Source organism: Polyodon spathula, chromosome 21 (assembly GCF_017654505.1).
Source record: "Polyodon spathula isolate WHYD16114869_AA chromosome 21, ASM1765450v1, whole genome shotgun sequence".
NCBI classification, from domain to species: Eukaryota; Metazoa; Chordata; class Actinopteri; order Acipenseriformes; family Polyodontidae; genus Polyodon; species Polyodon spathula.
Genome location: NC_054554.1, coordinates 19,841,287 through 19,859,580, shown reverse-complemented (window position 1 = coordinate 19,859,580; position 18,294 = coordinate 19,841,287). Strand labels below are relative to the sequence as shown.

The 18,294-nt window shown below is 39.6% G+C and overlaps 2 protein-coding genes across 4 annotated transcripts in view; one reads left to right on the top strand and one right to left on the bottom strand.

The window, feature by feature from the left end:
* The window catches only part of recql5 (RecQ helicase-like 5), a 41,495-nt gene that overhangs the window by 10,165 nt on the left and 13,036 nt on the right, over positions 1-18,294 (top strand). The window contains exon 8 of the mRNA XM_041222002.1: positions 1,837-1,919. Within this exon, the coding sequence (XP_041077936.1) occupies positions 1,837-1,919 (83 nt within the window). The remainder of the gene's footprint in view (positions 1-1,836; positions 1,920-18,294) is intronic.
* On the bottom strand, positions 5,944-17,555 carry smim5 (small integral membrane protein 5). Of its 3 annotated transcripts, XM_041222003.1 has the most exons (4): positions 17,406-17,555; positions 12,690-12,758; positions 7,819-7,995; positions 5,944-7,170 (listed from the first exon to the last, which is right to left on the bottom strand). In XM_041222003.1, exons 2-4 carry the CDS (start codon positions 12,694-12,696, stop codon positions 7,091-7,093), a joined length of 264 nt encoding a protein of 87 aa, XP_041077937.1. In that variant the 5' UTR covers positions 12,697-12,758; positions 17,406-17,555; the 3' UTR covers positions 5,944-7,090. The 3 variants fall into 3 exon arrangements, 1 of the variants encoding a protein (XP_041077937.1); XR_005947062.1 differs by lacking the exon at positions 12,690-12,758 and having other exon boundaries at positions 5,944-7,207; positions 17,406-17,549; XR_005947061.1 differs by lacking the exons at positions 12,690-12,758; positions 17,406-17,555 and having other exon boundaries at positions 5,944-7,207; positions 7,819-8,012.

The window sequence follows — 18,294 nt, the reverse complement described above, 5'->3', positions numbered from 1 at the left end:
GCAGAGACTAAAAACAATTTCCAGTCAGGAAAGAAAAGTATAATTTCAACTCCCCTTTTACCCTTTGTGCTATCCATAAAATTAATAAACTGTTCAAGCGAAGACGGTTTTTTTTTGTGGGAGGGGGCTGACTGACCTGGATATCGGAGAGCATCGAAGTGTCAGAGAGCTCTCTCTCCTCATCCTCGTCCTCTTCCTCCAGCGCCTCCCATTCCTCGGCCGAATCCTCCTGTCAGGCTTCCGACTCATCTTCCTCGGGCCGAGAGGACTCCACTGAGCGCAGGGCTATGGTGTTACTGGATGTTAGTCCAGCGCTGCCTCTAGCCTCCTTCCCTATGCAGGGAAACTCCGCAGCCACAGCCTGAACTCTGTCTTTGCCGCAGCTCTCCCCGGCCCTGACTCTCAGACGACAGCAGCGCTGGGCTGAGACCCCGCATCGCCACCAACCAGCGAGCCGCGGCTTGGCTCCCCCCGGAGCAGCGAGTTGAGACCCATGACTACCTTTGTGAGCTGCCACATGGCCCCAGATAGACTCCCCAATGACCACTGCTTCAAATCTTTTCTGCATTTTCTTTTTTTTTTTTTTTTTATGACAGCAGTAAAGCTCCCCTCTGGATCGGCAGGTGGTTCCTGTATAGTTGCCGCTGTAGGCTGCTCCTCTGCTGTACACTGCTCCTCTGCAGCAATCCTCTTAACTTGGGTTGTGGGCACGGGTGTCTCCGCCAACTCCTCCACCTGTGCTCCCTGAACATCCTCAGCCTTACCAGCCCTCTGCCTTTCAGCACTGTCCTCCGCCGCAGCTGCCAATCTAAGATTAGGGCAGGCTTGCTTCATGTGTGCTTCCCCGCCACATTGAAAACATTTCAGTGTGTCCGAGGTTGCAAAAATAACACACTATTTGCCCTTACAATAAAGCACCAGATTACATTCAGATCCTTCCCCGGGTTATGCGGCAATACAAACATTTGTCTACGAAAATACAGCACTTGTTTCCCCTTGGGGTTCTTGCAACCTAACGGAATCATTCTAATAAAGGACATTGTTTTACCGTATCTTGCCAATTCTCTTTCAATCACTGCATTTGGAATAAAAGGGGGAACTTTTGATAAAACCACTTTCCTTAGAGGAGTTGAAAGAGGTAAAGCAGTAATAAAAGCACTATTGACAGAAAATCCTTCCTCCACAATCTTATTTATTAGAGTTTCTTGACTTAAAAACACAACAGTGGCCTTATTCATACATGAAGCAGATTTAATATTGTTAAAACCAATTGTCTTACCGACCGATAATAGAACATCCTCCACAGAAGCTTTGTTGTCGGGCACACATCTGAACCCGTGTCTCCATGTCAGTCCTTCTATCCTGCCTTAGTGCAAGCCCATCTCGGACTGCACGCTAATTTAGCCTCCCAAACGGCAAGACTGCTAGATAGATAGATAGATAGATAATTCTAAATATAAAGGCTATAAATAACTCTTTTTTTTTTTTGTAAAGAAACTTATACAATTCCTTTTAAATTTAAAATTTCGACTGTTATCAAGTCATTGATTCTGAATCCTTTGAGACCAAACTTGACAAAGTTTTGAGGTCTATGAACGACTAGAAACCCGTTGAGCCTCAAGTTGCTCTGAAATTTACCCATAACTTTATGAACACAACCACATGTCCATACAAACATTCTAAAGGTTAAAAACTGACACTAGAGATCTGTCAAAATGCTCTCCTAATGTGAGTTTTAATAATACACTAAACAGTGTCTAAGGGGCTGCTTCTCTCTCTATTGAAATTATCTTCTGCTCTTCAGATTGAACTGTTCCCCTCTGTCTCCCCCTGCAGGCAAAACGTGGCACTGTGAAGGATTCTGATAAGGCGACCATGGCTGGTTTTGAAGCCCTAGTGGCCTTCTGTGAGCAAGATGGGTAAGTGGCTTTCTGGAGTTTGGTTTTATTAATGGGATGGTGGGCCAGGTTTGTCTCATGTTTTTTTTTTTTTTTTAATACAGGTTTTTTCTTAGGACATGGTTTTATGTATTTTGGTTTGACATCCCTGCTTTTTGTTTTGATGTGTGTATTTAATAATGCAGAGATGAACGTGATATTTTCATGTTCGGGTACTCGTTAAAAATTCAGACTTTGAATATTTGTTCATTTGCAAAATGCATCATATGTAACGCTGTGTTAAAGTAAAAAGATATTCCAGGAGTGAGACTAGGTTGTAAAGGGCTTAATTTACCCCACAGAATAAACTACAATGCAAAGGATGCCATGCTGTAGCTAACGTTAAACTTTTCTTTTCTTGTGTGTATTTCAGGTAAAAACAATACAAAAAAATGACCTTGTAGTTTTTTGTTTAATCCCAGCCATTGTCATTTCTTCGTAATAAACAAAGTAGCCATTTTCATAAAATACTAAAATTACTACAGTTTACCGAGCCCTTTTTTTTTTTTTTTTTTTTTTTTTTTTTTTTTTTTAAGCAGAACAAGCAAGTGAAAAACATCAAATTTAACTTGAATTAACACATCAAATAAAATCAGTTTCTATCAGGTATGTAATTTCCGGCAGACGTGGTTCTTTGCCATCAGATACACATCTAGCAATGTTAATTTGAATATTTCGGATATTTGTCCCCAGCACTAATAATTAAAAAAAACTCCAGAGCTGTGGTGGTAATCAAAAAAATATTTCTGGGGAGCAAACTATAGGTGCAGGTGAGGGCAACTAAACACAACACAAAAGTAAAAGCCTTGCTGTTCAGTTGCACGTCTTGCATGGTTCCTTGGAGCAGCAGCAGCTGTACACAGCAACAAAGATGAAAAAGCTGAGGAAGAGTCCCATAAATGCAGCAATGACCACCAGCCCTCCCAGCGCCCAGGGCTCCTTGTGAAGTCGTGACCACACCCCCTCCAGCGTGGCCAGCACTGAGTCTGTGAGGGAGGGGGGGGCGCCTGTACGACCTGGAAAACACAAGGGGGGGGAGGGGGAGGGGGGGGGGGGGAAACACAGTGTCTATGAGGATTCTGCTGGAGGGTCTGCTGGAGGGTACACTACACTGATGAATTGTCCATGAATCGGCATTTCAACCATAAAATACACTTTTGTTTGACAAATTGTGGGGGAAAGCATGTCATAAAGGCAGGTTATAATCACACTCTGTGTAAAGTCAGTCACATTTATCGTTCTAAAATGATTCCTAATGATAAACATTTGTGCCTTAAAATACATTTCAGGCAGTGTTTGTTTGAATATTTTAATATTTGTCCCAGCATTAGCGTATCGTTATGAAAACAATGGGAGCTATTGGTATAGACAGTACAAAAGAAATTAAACATTTGCCATTTTTCTTTAAAACTAACCCTGATAGCTATGCAAAATTTTACATTTCAACTAAAAGGTATTTATTTAATTTAAATAAATAAATAAATAAATAAATAAAAACATTTTAAAGATGGCACATAATATCACTTTGGGTGAAAAAAAGATAAAATAAGGTTTACAGGTACTGTAGTAAGCTAGAAATGTTATGACATGTAAAGTATGGTAACAGTATAGCATGCTGAACTCTGCAGTGAATGTGTATAGAACTGAATTACGCTTTTTGAAAAAAAAATATTATGACAGTATTTTTTTATATTTGGATACTCTACTAAACATATTTTTTAATAGTATTTAGGCTACCATAAGGATCAGAATTTCTGATCCTACCCAGCAGTAGGAATCTTGCAAAAAAAACTGGTTTTGATTGGTCAAATACAATATATCCATGCAATCAGAAATATTTATCAAATGTGCTTCTATCTGTTGAAGGACAGTGGCTGTCTGCTCGGGGCCTTTGAGAAAGTTCTGTACTTCAATCTGTGGATGGCTGTCTGGTTCTGTGTGCAGTCTCTCCTGAGAGTTTCTCAGTGCTGTGTGCTGTAATCTTTATTGACGATATTCTGTGTGCAGTCTCTCGAGAGTTTCTCAGTGCTGTGTGCTGTAATCTTTATTGACGATATTCTGTGTGCAGTCTCTCGAGAGTTTCTCAGTGCTGTGTGCTGTAATCTTTACTGACAATATTCTGTGTGCAGTCTCTCCTGAGAGTTTCTCAGTGCTGTATACTGTAATATTTACTGACAATATTGACATGCTATGAGGTGTGGGTTCTGTTATCAGAGCAGGCCAGGGTACAGGGCAAAGTCCCACCTCCATATACAAACGTGTGTATTAGAAGGTAGAGAAATAAACCTGGGAACATGTTAAGCAGTCTTCGGAACTCTTAGTGGCTTAAAATATGCAGTTAAGTGCATTTCTATGACAATGGGTGTAAAGTGGGATAAAGGTGGACAACCTGTTCTAAATGGTATTGCCCATGTTTACTTTGGTGTTTTAATAATACTTTTGGTTATGGGTTGGGCTCAGGCCTAAAACAGCAAGGTCAAATATTGACAGTGGCTGAATGTAAAAGGATTGTGCTCCACCCAGTGAATTACTAAAAGTGCTCACGAGTTCTCATGTTTTAAAATCGGTAAAGGAAATGTACTCCATTGTCAGCATTTTAAAATAAGCTAATTTTATTTGCAAATAGCTGCTCTAGTAATGTATATTAAAACAGTTAATATTGTATAAGTCTGTTAATGTGACCACATGTTATTTTCTATCTTTAGCTATGTTTTCATGTTTTCAAAGTTTGCTCAGTCTTCAATTGATTCACATTGGTTGAAAGGAGAAAAACACCTATTAGCAAACATCTACAGTAGGTACTGTGATTGAAGGTCTCGCAAGCAATCACAAGTTGTTTATTTCGCCATTTTGTAGTTATGTTACTGTTGAGTTTTCTTATTTAAAAAAAGTAGGAGTTAATTAAAGACTTGAGTAAACGCTTTGAAAATATGAACATAGACATCTATTGGCAACATTTGCATGCAAAAATAAACTACCATCACAAATACTGTTTTTGCTGAGAATGCAGCATAAACTAAAATAAAAAAATAAAGTAAACTTACTTGGGAGCATTGCGCTCTTAATAAAATACTTGCATCAAAAGAAAAATATCACTCATATTTAAGCATCAAAAAAAACGTATTATATTAGAGCATCAAAAGAAACTTATCACTTATATCTGGATAAAATTCACCAGATGTGATCGAAAAATGATAAACTCTGTTTTAGAGGAGGTGCACTTTTTGTTTTGCTGATTTAACAATTGACATCACGAAGATGCTGCAAAATGATCTGTCGATCTTGGGCAGGTGTTGTGACTCTTGGTCTCCCAGTTCATGGTCTGTCATTGACAGAGTCTGGTTATACCGTCTTGCCAGGTTTTAAATTGCTGGCATTGAGCACCCAAGACGGCGAGCCAAAGTACGCTGCCCAAGTCCAGCCTCTAACATGCCAATTACACGAAGGCGCTGCTGTCTTGACAGACGTGGCATATTGATTTTTTTCTGTGATTTTTCTTTATTGGTTTTATTCAAGCTCAAAATTCAGTAGCTGAAATCAGTCTATATCCAGTGCCAATCAACTGCCTCACTAATTAGATGATTAAGTGCATATGCTTCAGTCATAGTCACTCAAGCGGGTCATGGTCAAGGATGAATGATCGAGTGATTTAAAAAGAAACCAAAAACATTTAGTCAATGTCCATCATTTATTTACCTTATTATTTTTTTTTTTTTCAAAAATAAATGTGTTGTAATAGTGATAAGTTTCTTTTTGATGCTTGGTATATTTCTAGTTGGCAATTTTTTTACTATTTACTTTAGGTTGTGTTACTTTATGGATAAATGTTTTTTAATGACTTAACCTGTGGTAGTAATTGGCATAATTCACTATTCATTTATTTGATTCAGGTGTGTATAGGTGTAAAATAAAAGGAAGAGCTTTAAGCTGTGTGTGTGTGTGTGTGTGTGTGTGTGTGTGTGTGTATATATATATATATATATATATATATATATATATATATATATATATATACACACGCATACAGGTGTTGTGTACTGTATATACCACTACTGTAAAAATAATAATTCTAATAACAAGTTATACATGTTAATTGCCCTAGGATTGGGTTTTGCTTCCACAATGTGCCATGATGCATCAGTGGTGCTCTGACAAAATCTCAGATAATGATGCACAGCACCATATATAGGCCAAGGTGTTTATGTATAACTGAGACTGGATTTTCATACAATCATTTTGTTTAAATAATGTCGCATGGGATTTAGTGATTATGAATTCACTGGTAGTTATAATACAAGTGACCACAAGAAGGCACTCCTGAATTTTGCATCCTTGTCAGGAAACCATTCAACACAGAACTGCATCTAGATTGTTTAATTTTTTTTTTTTTTTTTTATATGTGTTTTGACCTATTGTCTAAGAGAGTGCATCATTTATTAAGGACCAACGAGAAATATACATTTCAAACTGGAGAAGGCACTTATGGAGTTTTTATTTCAAAGGCCATAGTCTTGTTTTTCCCAGTAGTTTATTGGTGTTGTACATGAAGTCAACTGAATCATTTTGACCCGTTTGTATTACTCTGTGAGATCCACGTGGCAGCAAAAACGAAGGCAAGTGGAAGGTAACAGTTCAGTTATTGGTCTAAAAACAAAATGTGCTTTGTGTATATGGAAGCTCTGAACCATTGTCACGTAAAAGGTCCAACAAAGAGGAATTGTTTAGTACTGTGGGACGTCATTTCTGTCTGGTAGGCTGTCATTGTGTATTCTTGTCTTTTTTCTAGAAATACGGTATACAACAAATTAATGTTACACTTGTTATTTATATATGCCTATAGATATTTAATTTTTCTTACTGGATTTGTGCATAGCATACAGTGCCACCAATGTTGCAACTGTAATTCCCTGCATGTTCTCATTCAGTCCCCCCTTTCTTGCCTGACATTGCTAGTCCTGGCAGCTTGCTCTTCCTGTGGTCCAGTACTAGTTTCAGTGTGTTATGTAGCTTGTTTCCAGCCTGCTCTTAGTGGTCACCAGTCTGTGATGTCCATGGAGTAGTGCACTGGGTTCCTAGCAGCCCACACTGTTTTGTTGGTATTGTGTTGAACGTGGGGCTGCAGTGTAGCAGATATCCAGCAGGTGGTGCCCATCTCAGGGTTGGTGAAAGGGCTTGGGGGCGGAGCAGCAACAGCAGTGAATGCAGGTCAGGATGAACATGATCAGAACCATCGCTATCAGGGTAGGACGAGTCACCAAAGAAATACAGTGCTGAAAAATGTATTAGAACACCCCATTGCTTCTGTTTTGATTTGTAACACTAACTGAAAATCGTGGAAAATAGGCAAATTAATCTAATTTAATTGATTACTTTAGTAATAGGCCACACATGCTATTAATTTAAAATAGTAAGAGAAAAGCAACACATAGCCACAAATGGTAACATGCATGAGACTTTTTAGAAGTTGTTTAGGGTGCCTAATTTAAAGCACAAAAGTGATCTAACATTTTCACACGTGCGTGTTTATTGTTTCTATATCACCGATTACTGACCGAAAATTGAAATTCTCACACCTAGAGGTTTTCATGCAGGTAGGTGTATAAATGATATAATAATCTTGAGGTGCTCTAATACGTTTGCACACCACTGTATGTATTGTAGTTGACATGATTGCTAGCAGGGTTAAACATTCTCTTTTGAAATGAGGTGCTAATCGTATGTTAAGGATTAATCCACAAACTTCAAATGCAGTCACATTTGCATGTATTGCAAGTCTCCTCACATTGAAATGCTTAATATATTATTAGTCAAATAAATAGTTTTTTCTAGTCGAGGTGTGTCTGAGCAAACACTGCCACACCCCTGTTAGTCTGTGCCTCACCGATGAAGATGAGCAGGATGGCGAAGGCTCCGATCTCCAGGGGGTCTGCCTCGGGAAGGCCTTGCAGTTTAGTGAGGACCTGCTCTGCAATCTTCTGCATCTCCTCCTTCCAAGACATAGTAGTGGATGGCTGGGGCTGGGCCATTGCCAGGGTGTTGCTTTCCACTACAGGCCACTCTTCTCCCCATATAACACCAAAAGAACACAAGAAAATAATGTAAAATAACAATACACCAAATATAAATGCTACATCCATACTCGCATCAAACCCTCATTTAAATTTCTGTATACAGCCAGTAGTATCTGTCCAAAACAAGAAGAAATCACATTTTTGACGTGCACAGCTTTCAGTTTGAAAAATACCTGTACACACCTGCAGCTGTGTGTGTCCAGTGCATCCTACTGTGAGTTCAGCTTTCATAGTAACTAAAGCTATGTCATTACACGACTGGGGTAGCCCGTCTAATTAGTCCCAAATGTTCCACTCCTTTTTGGATCTGGACCACTCCCAAACAGCAGGCTAATTAAAGATGTTTACTTGCTGGTGAGTTTCTAAAAATGTTTGGTGAGTTTCTAAAAAAGTTACTGTGGCAAGTCCATCCATAAAGATGCTTTTCTTTATTTCTGGATCTCTTTACATTTTACATAAAAAGTATATTTCTGTAATGAACAAGTGGAACATGCAAATACAAGTTCAGTGATAATGCAGGATAGTGACACAATACTCCATATTTTATATTAAAGTTAATTGAGCAAAGTCATTCCCCTCTCCTCTTTGCCAACTCCCCCCCCCACAACTCTTTGAAGAAGCCGCTGTGTATGAAATGTGCACACCCTTGCTCTATACACCACAGCACTGGCAGTATTTTTTGCTTTTCAGTACAGCACAACAGCTGCTGGTATTCACTAATCCTCTTATTGTGTTGTCACTGTTGGTAGCAGGAATGAGGTTCTGTTTCTGACCTTCTCTTTTGTGGCCATGTGATTTTTGGTTTCCACAGTACAAAGACCAAATTGAGCTATTGGCTCCATACTTGTACTGTATTCTGTGATTCTGGAAGTCGGCTTTGATTGGGGTACAAGAAAACCAGTAGTTTTAGATGGCTGCAGTAAAACAGTATATTGAATTCTCACCTAATATGGCTGCCATTTTGAGGCCAAGTGACTGTTTAGGTTTTTGTTGAATAGCCCAAGCATATTTTGAGCTGTTGTCTTCATATTTAGTATACTGCAGTATTCTATGATTCTCTGTACTTATTTTTTTCTTTGCAAAAGCAACCTATTCTAGTAAACCTCTAGGTCACATTGTTAATACAATTCAATTAAAAACTGAATACATTGCTTTCTTGCAATATCCAATATGAATCATTATGTTGTAACTTGCTATAGTCTTGGACCATGGAAAGCTAAAGAAATATACAAATAACTTTATAGATGCTTGTAAGGAACAGTTTAGCAGTGATATATTTGTACAGTAAGAATAGTTCCAGCCAAAATCCCCTTCGACTGACAATGGACAAGGTCCCTGTAGAGTATATTATAGGAACTGTGTATTTCTAGCGAACCACCTATAGAGATGTTACGAAACCTAGTAAAAACTTTTTTACATATTGTCTGAAATTCTGATAGTTTTGTACAGCTGTGGCACTGGATACAGACTGGACATTTCAAATCTTGGTGTAATATTGAGAGAGTGCACACCCTCGAGGTACACTTCAAACTGCTTCACTGCTAAATAATATAGAGAGCTGCAAGCAGGGCCAACATCTGCATGCTTTATATGCAGAAAAGCACACACTTTGAATAGGCTTGCAACAAGATTAACAGGAGAGGCTTGCCCGTGTGTGTGTGTTTATTATCAACAAGATTACAGAGCTCGTTCTGTGTTTCAAAATCAGAACCTCGAGAAGTAAGCAGAGGTAGTTTCAGCATTGAGGACTTTCAGCTGGGACTCATCAAGTCTCGTTTGTTATGGGAGGAAGTCCTTTCCAAGGACTTCAAGATGGCTTCTGGTGGAACGTTGGCTCAATTTTAGTAAATACTACTTGAAAAGTAATGGTAAACAGCAAATGTTTTCAACAATCCAATTACTGTACAAAATGCTCAATTTCTAATTCACAAAAATGTCATTTTCAAATGACTGTTTAACCCTGGCAGCATACATGTCAACTAAAATACATACAGTAATGTGCAAGTGTATTAGAGCACCTCAAGTTTATGTTGTGCAGTTCAGCTTCACTCCAATAGCTTTCAACCCTTGTCCTCAAGAAATCCCAGCAGGTCAGGTTTTTGTTTCATCCAGGAACTAAGTAGTTGTTTTAAAGATGCAGTGTTTTCCAGTGCACATAACTGCCTTTGCCTTTGAATACATTACCGAACAAGAAGAGGCCATTCGGCCCATCAGTTCTTGTCCAGTAAAACTGTTGCAGTATGACAGGGAAGTTCAGAAATGACCTGTGTGTAGAGTGTTGCATGTTGTACTGTTAGTTCATTAGAATAGAAGCATAAAAAAAACTAAGTGACCATGACAATGCAAGTACTGTGATAGTCGTGAGAGTGTACAAAGGAAATTATGTGGAAACTTAACTGCTTTATAAGAACAGTCGTTTGAAACTGCTTTACTCAATATTTTACTTCAGCAAAACTAAACGGATATGAAGGAGCTCTGCAAGTTTTTGGGTTATGCACACAAGCTATTTACTATTTAATCTACATTTTTGACTTTCATTGCTGCTTATCTAGCAAAACGCTTTTCCAGTTGTGATAATTTATTTGCACATTTTTACTATCAACGGAGTAAGTGGAGGAACCCGTTTTATCTTTTTTTCTCACAAATCTGTAGATGTACGTGCGGTGGGTGTAGTTATGGCAATCATTCATTCATTAATTTCTACTTGTAGCTAGCAAACCTTTTTTTCAATTGTTTGACTGCACCATTTTGACCATATAGCTCAGTGGAGGAATCTGTTTTTGTTTGTTACACTTTTTTTACATGTACAATAAAGTATGTTAGGTGGATGTGCGATAGTCGTGATGGTCTTAGAGTAAGCAGCGTTATATGTCCCCACTTGTTGCTACAACTGTTTACATAACATACCTATCATTTCTTTTCATTGTTAACATCTTGACAACTTTTTACACTTATAACTTTTAAAGTCTGTTTCAAAGGGTTTTTTTTGTTTGTTTTTATTTTATAAATGTCCGCTCTAGTGCACTTGGGTTTGAGATCTGCCCTCTAAATCACCGCAGGAAGAGGGATTTAAAGAAATAAAACACAAACGTTATCTGGCTTTTCTGTTCTGTACCACATCATGAATCGTTACCTGTTTGACAGTGTGGGCAATAATCCTTAAACTGGAAGTGCACTAAAGTTCTTTTTGAATCTGAGTTGCAAACCTCCATCCCGACCTGGAAGGGTGTTAAATAAGGTTTGTTGCAGTAAGAGCTTTGAAATAGACTTTAGTTATAAGTTTAAAAAGTTGTCAGGATGTTAACAATGAGAAGAAAAATTCCAGGTATGTTAGTTAAAACAGTTGTAGCAACCCCACTACTTACTCTCCAAGTACATGTGTCTCACTTTCATTCCTTTTTAAATCTAGAAAAACAGTTTTCCAATTAAGATACAGTTTACATTTTATTTTAAACCATACTAGGGGGACATCTGTACATCATACAGTTTTACAAGAGCATAAGGTGGTCATGTTGCCCTATTTTTCTACTTATACAAAATACTGATGGCCCTAATTTGGAATCATCAGCGGTTTTGGGGGTGCATGGTACTAACATTCTTCTTCAGGAAGTGGATGAGTGACACTAATGCTGCTCTGTATGTGTTCTGCAGTCCAGTATGCTATGTGTTCAGTGTGTCTGGCGCTTTCTTTCTTAGTTTATGCCACGTTTGATTACAGAAGACTAATGTTCATTTATCAAAGAAAACTGATTACATAAATATATCAAACTGGGAGGACAGTTACAATCCAACACAGAATCCTGATTGCCAGCTGTAGTTTGAATCAGTTTTATTTACCCTCTGACTTTAGGGGGCTCCCAGTTGGCAAATACAGTGAAGTTGCTCCGCATGGAGTGCAGGATGTGCCCTTTTGCCTGGAGATCACAGGTTCGAATCCATTGTCATTGCCAACCGTGACCAGGAGTTCCCAGAGGGCGGTGCACAATTGGTCAAGTGCCGCCTGGGTAGGGAGGGCTAAAAAGTCACCGCACACCAGCGACCCCTGTGGCTGATAGGGCGCCTGCGGGTCTGCAGTGGAGCCATTCAGATCTGTGTTGTCCTCCGGTGCTATAGGTCTGATGGCTTCACTGTGGATCCGCAGTGCGAAAAAAGACTGCTTGTCAGGGACAGGTTTCGGAAGACACGTGTGTCAGCCGCCGTCTCCCGCGTCACTGGGGTGTTACAGCGGTGAACCAGGAAAAATAATAACACATAAATTAAAAAAAAAAAAACCTTTAACTTTGAATTCTGCCTGTCTACTATACACCAACAACATTACTGTTATATGTATCTCCTTGCTGTGAAGATGCAGACCAAGCAGTGACTTATTTGCCTAGGACTTGGTTATTTACCCTGTACTGCTGTAATGAGTATCTGCCTGTTAATTACATCACCTTCCAGTGAAATGCACTGCTGCAAGCTTACTGAATGGCTTCAGTGTATTCAGTGTTTGGTTTTTTTTTGTTTGTTTTTATGTGACAGGGTATCATCCAGAGATGTTTTCATTCTCACAGGCAGGCAATTATCTGTTCCATGAATCATGATATATCAGTAGTGCTGAATACCATATAAGCAGTACTACCAACTCAAATAATACAAGGTTCTACAGATCCTGGTTAGTACCAGTCTTGGAGTACCTTACCTAACATTAGATGCAGAAGATTCCCAAGCAGTAACTTTAACTAGTCCCAATGTAATGCTAACTGGGGGTCTGGAAAACAGCAGAACATTTAAATTATTTTAGAAAATATTTCTGTCCAGTTCAAAAATAGACACACAAGCAACTTTTTCTGTGTGTGTGTGTGTGTGTGTGTGTGTGTGTGTCAGTTTGTGGTCTGTATGATTGTGGTTGTGAGAGACTTATGTTTTCTTATACAGTAGCAGTAACACTTTCTGCACAAAAATACAACCAGACTATAAATAATTAAATAATGTTCGTGTCTTATATGGAAATAAGTCATGAAAACATGCATTGCAATGTTTGTGTTGTATTATTTGTCCCACTGTTATATTTTGTCCTTGGACAGATGCTTGTCACTTCTTTAAAGCATGCACATTTTTGCTTTTAAAGTCACTAATAATCATTAATTTTAACTGCGTGTTCAATGCTTTGAATAATTTTGATATTCAGTATGGATTACATGACAGACATGCACAGTGTACTGTAGTGCTCTTGGCAACCATTATTGTACACTCAATATTCCTACTTAATGTAACAATCTTTAAATGATCTTGGTTGTGACAGGATGGCTGGGTGCCTAAGGTGGTCAGGCTGTAGGAAGGAGACTAAGGAGTTGAAGAACTGCCAAAGTTTATTTTTCCCAAATCAGAGTAACAAACAAAAACACAGCCCACAGGGGGCTCCTGAGTGGCACATCCGGTAAAGGCGCTCCACGTGGAGTGCAGGATGTGCCCTATAGCCTGGACATTACATTGTAGACCATGGGTGGGAGTTCCCAGGGGGCGGCGCACAATTGGCAAGGGTGTCCTCGGCTTACCACGCACCAGCGACCCGTGTGGTCTGGCCGGGCGCCAGCGGGCTTGCCTGTAAACTGCCCAGAGCTGCATTGTCCTCCAACAGTGTAGCTCTGAGGTGGCTGTATGGTGGGTTTTCAGAGTGAAAAGAAGCGGATGGCTGACCGTACAAGTTTTTGAGGATGCATGTGTCCGAGTCAGCAGCACGGGGGTGGTAGCGGTGAACTAAGTCTAAAAATAATTAGCTATTCCAAATTGGGGAGAAAATGATTAAAAAAAAAAAAAAAATTGCAGGTTCTCTTTTTATGTCATGTGGTTGTTCCCAATTAGCTCCAATTATCTAATTTGGGAACAGCCACATTCTCACATGTATTTGGCAGGAATTAATTCCATCCCTGCCAACCACCACCAACACACAAACCACTATTTAGCCTATTTAGCCCTGCCACATAACCACCCCCCCTCATGCACAGCACACATGGCCCCAATGGCCACTTCCCCAACCCCCAGGGGCCTGGCTGTGGCACAGGGATAGTGGTGAAGGTGGTCTCTTCACCTTCTCTATAGCCGGCATCTCACTCCTTTTGGGCTCTGGCCACAGAATTTCTGGCAGTGAAACCTGCTTGTAAAAAAAACAAATTTGTGCTCAATGATGACGAGTAGGCATCCCAGGGGGGTGACGTGCCAGGCAGGAACTGACCCTCGGGAGCCAACGCTGGGCACTCCAGACGTGGATGTGCAGCTGGCTTTGACCAGCCTCCCCTCGGCAGCAAATGTAGTGCCTGCTGAGGTTGGCCCGGCTGTTGTCCTGTAGACTCCTGCTGCAGTGCTTCACCCTCTTGCTTTAGAGACAGCGGGGCTTCTCCCTCTCCTGCTGGTGACAGCAGGGCTTCTCCCTCTCACGGTGGAGGTGGGAGCAGCAGGTAGTCTCATTCTGCCTCTGGAGACTGGTGCGGCTTTTCATCAGTCACTGAGACTTGGACTTCCCTTTCTTGGGCTCTAGGCATGCAGGTTTCCTATGTGGATGCTCGGGCTCCCCCCCCACTTGGGCTCATAATGCTCGGGCTCCCCCTTCTTGGGCTCTGAATGCTCGGGCTCCCCACTCTTGAGTGCTGGACTCTTGGGCTTCCCTCTTCTGGACCCTCAGCCTCCCCCTTATGCTCGCTGGGTGCTCAGACTCCCCCCTTCTGGGCACTGGATGCTCGGGCTCCCCCTTCTGGATGCTGGATGCTCAGGCGATGCTCCAACCTTGGCCCTAAAGGCCTGCAAGGAAGGCATCCAAACCACCATCCGAGGTGGCTTGGGAAGCAGAGGTGCCAGTCTCACTGGTTTTGGTAGCTGATTTGGGGTCTTTAGGCAGAGGCACTCGTCAGGAGACTCAACCTCATCCCGATAGTATGTATGCAGGAAGCAAGGGTCTTCATAAGGGTACTCTTCTCCCTGGTGCCCAAACTCTGCACAAGCATAGCAGATGGGGGACCCTTTTTCCAACCGTCATTGCTTGTCATGCTAGTCTTTTTTTTTAAATTATTTTTAAACTACAGTCCCCCCTTTTCTAAGCTGGTCAGGAGGTAAGAAGAGTTTAATCAAAATTACAAACAAAAACACAGCTCCCAGAGCTAAAAAAATAAATAAAAAAAAAGGTTGAACAAAACAAGTCACAAACACAAAATGAAACAGAAAATCCCTCACCCAAGTCTTCCACTGTCACGGTGAGTTTTACTTTAAATATAGGAGCATTTGTCTATCTCCTCCATGTGGCAGCAAAACCCTCTCTCTCTTTTTTTGTGTTTTGTTCTGTATTGTATTGGAATTAATAAGGTATGATGAAACAATCAAATGACTTGATTTGCACAAACATGTATTTTACTTGGAATTATGGTGAGATAAGAAAATGTACTAATGTGAGGAGGCCGTTTGGTTCATTGGTGCTCGTCTGGTCCGTAATAGCTGATTGAACTCAAAACATTGTCAATTTGGGTTTTAATGTAACAAAGTCACTAATTCGTAACATTTCTTATGTTTTGTTCTTATGCCACACATCCTTGTGCTGTAACGATAAGGTGTAAGTAATTTAATTCTGTAATTCCACCTATGTCCTCTTTTCCTTTTACTCTTAAACTACAGTTATTTCCTTGTAGTTAGGTCCTTGATAGGAAACTAAAATGAAGGAGCATTATCAACACAACTTAATGGGCCAAGTGGAAAATCCAGCCCGTGGGATCTTTAATTCTACACTGTTACACCTAACTTGGGTATGCATCTGTAAAGGCGTTTTACTTGCAGACTACTGTACTGTAGATTTCTGAACTGAGTATATAGTGTCCTACCACAGGTAGTTTTTTAAAGAGATTTATTTCAGTGGGAAGCTGTATTGACTGAGTCCATTGTGTAGGCAACTGGGCTTTTAAAGCACTTGGTCTCCTGCAACAGGTGGTCTTTAACACATGCCGATCTTGCCCAGATTTTAGTCTTTGTCTATAGGAATAGACTTTAGGGTAATGCATTATGGCACTAACAATTATACAATTTGAAAAATAAAACTGTGCACGCTTGTGGAATTTTAGTCATAAATGTATAGGCTTTATTTTTCAAAGTGTGTCATCGTAAGTGCCATGATGTGAATATATGTATATGTAAAGCACTAATTTCAGGTTCAATAGCACTTTTATGAAAAGAACTGTATTTTCCCCTAGTAGTAAATCTTTTGATTTATAAAAGGCTTAATCGTCGATGGTACTGTGATTTGTTCGTATATGGTGAATCAGCTTGTTCCCTCTGTTGCCTTGCTTTGTTTGTTAGGTAGAAGTAGACTGTACTGATATGGAAGTTTTACGTTTCTGATGGCAAGGCGTGGTCAATAAGACGTCATTGGGCATGGGCATGTACTAAAGTTCAGGGGCTGTGCTCGAGCATACAGGACCAAAGCCAGTTTAGGTCTGTACTCAAGCGTAAATGGGGCTCAAATTATAACAATCTTTTAATCTGATCGGTCTTAAGCCAGCTCATATCCGAGTAGTAAGTGTAATTGTTCAGTAAAGAGGTAAAAAAAACAGGGCCAGCTAGTATTTAAAACCTCAGTACTGGGTTGGAGAAATAAAGGACATTTCAATAGTTTTTCTTCTTTTTTTCAGCATTACTACTTGAAAACAGCTCTATGATTTGATCAGTGGTTCCCATGCCTGTCATAGTGTTGCATTTTTTTCAGAATGTTTCATGCCCCTATGCTGTAACAGTTCAGAAGTTTTCAGTCTCACAGCAGTGAACAGCTAATGACTTATAGTGACATGGGAGTTATCAGCCCTGACTTTAGCTAGCAGCTGTCACCTTCCACAGCAACGGAAGAATGTGCTCAGCTTTTTTTTTTTTTTTTTTTTTACTTATTTCTCATTGTATCTTTGTTATTACTGGAAGTTGCAAAAAAGACGCACCGCGGGGTTAGCCTTTTGTGTAAAACACTTGCTTACAGTACTGTTGCATAAGTATATTTCCGTGAACACAAAACAAAATTAGTAAAGATTATCTCTTAATTTGAGAGTCCCCCAACATCAAATACTGAAAATGACACAAAAGCCTCCCGAGGAAATGTGTTTTTGATTAACTGTTCTTCCACTGAAGTCCACTTTTTTATGTCATTGTATGAAAAGATCAAGGAAGCTTTCTGCTTGTTGTGTGGTAAGATAATGTCTCCTTTTTGTGTTTTTGTCCTGTGAAAATAATGCCAGGCTTTTACTAATGCTAAGCCAATTTTTAATACAACATTTCAACAGAAAAGCAACTGGTGTTCAAAACGGAGTTCAAAACGGAATCATTCCCTCTGTAATATGATAGAATTCTATAATAAAGTTGCTGTGCTGTGTCGAAACAAGTAGCCGTTTCTTACCTCTTGGAGATGTGGACAGAGTTTCCTTTTTCTTTCTTGTTTATCTTCTTGTGTTCACATTGCTGTCCCTCTCTCAGCTTCTCTCGCTCTCGCTCTATCTCTCTTTCTCTCTCTCTCTCTCTCTCTCTGTCTCTCTCTCTCTCTCACGCACACACACCCTTTCTCGTTCATACAGCCAGCTGCTCTCACTGCCTGAGCTTTTTTTGTTTCTGGTTGCCGTGGAGACTGAAAAGTTTCCTTTTGCAGGGAAGGGGGAGCCAGCTGACTTCAAATACTTTATTCTATAGTGTAGACCCTAAGAAAATAGTGGGACATCTGTACGCCACCTGTTTGTTAATGTAGGCTCATCACCTGTCCCCTGATCATGTTTTGTAAGACATTTAATAATAGGAGTGATTTAAAAATTTTATAGGAAATACCTTGGTAATTTCACTTGGGGTTTATTAAGTAACAACTGCATTTAATCTGTAACAATGTGTAGGACACTTCAGGGCATATATATAATATTATATATATATATATATTATATATATATATGTATATATATATATATATATAATATATATATATATATATATATATATATATATATATATAGTATATATATAATATAAGTTTGTGAACCCCAATGATAATTATGGAAATTCCATAGTTTTACCATGACAGTCTTCTTGAATCAAAACCTATTTTCTTAAATATCCAGTAGGGTTTATATTAACCAATTTCATGTCTTTTGAAGCAAAATGATGTATGAATTAGAGAAACAACGAGAATTAAGATTCAGGGTATGTGAAAAAGTAAGTGAACCCCTGGTTTTATCAGCTCAATTAAGGGGATAATTAGAATCAGGTGTTTAAATAATTAGGTAGATCTTCAGGGGTAAAGATCA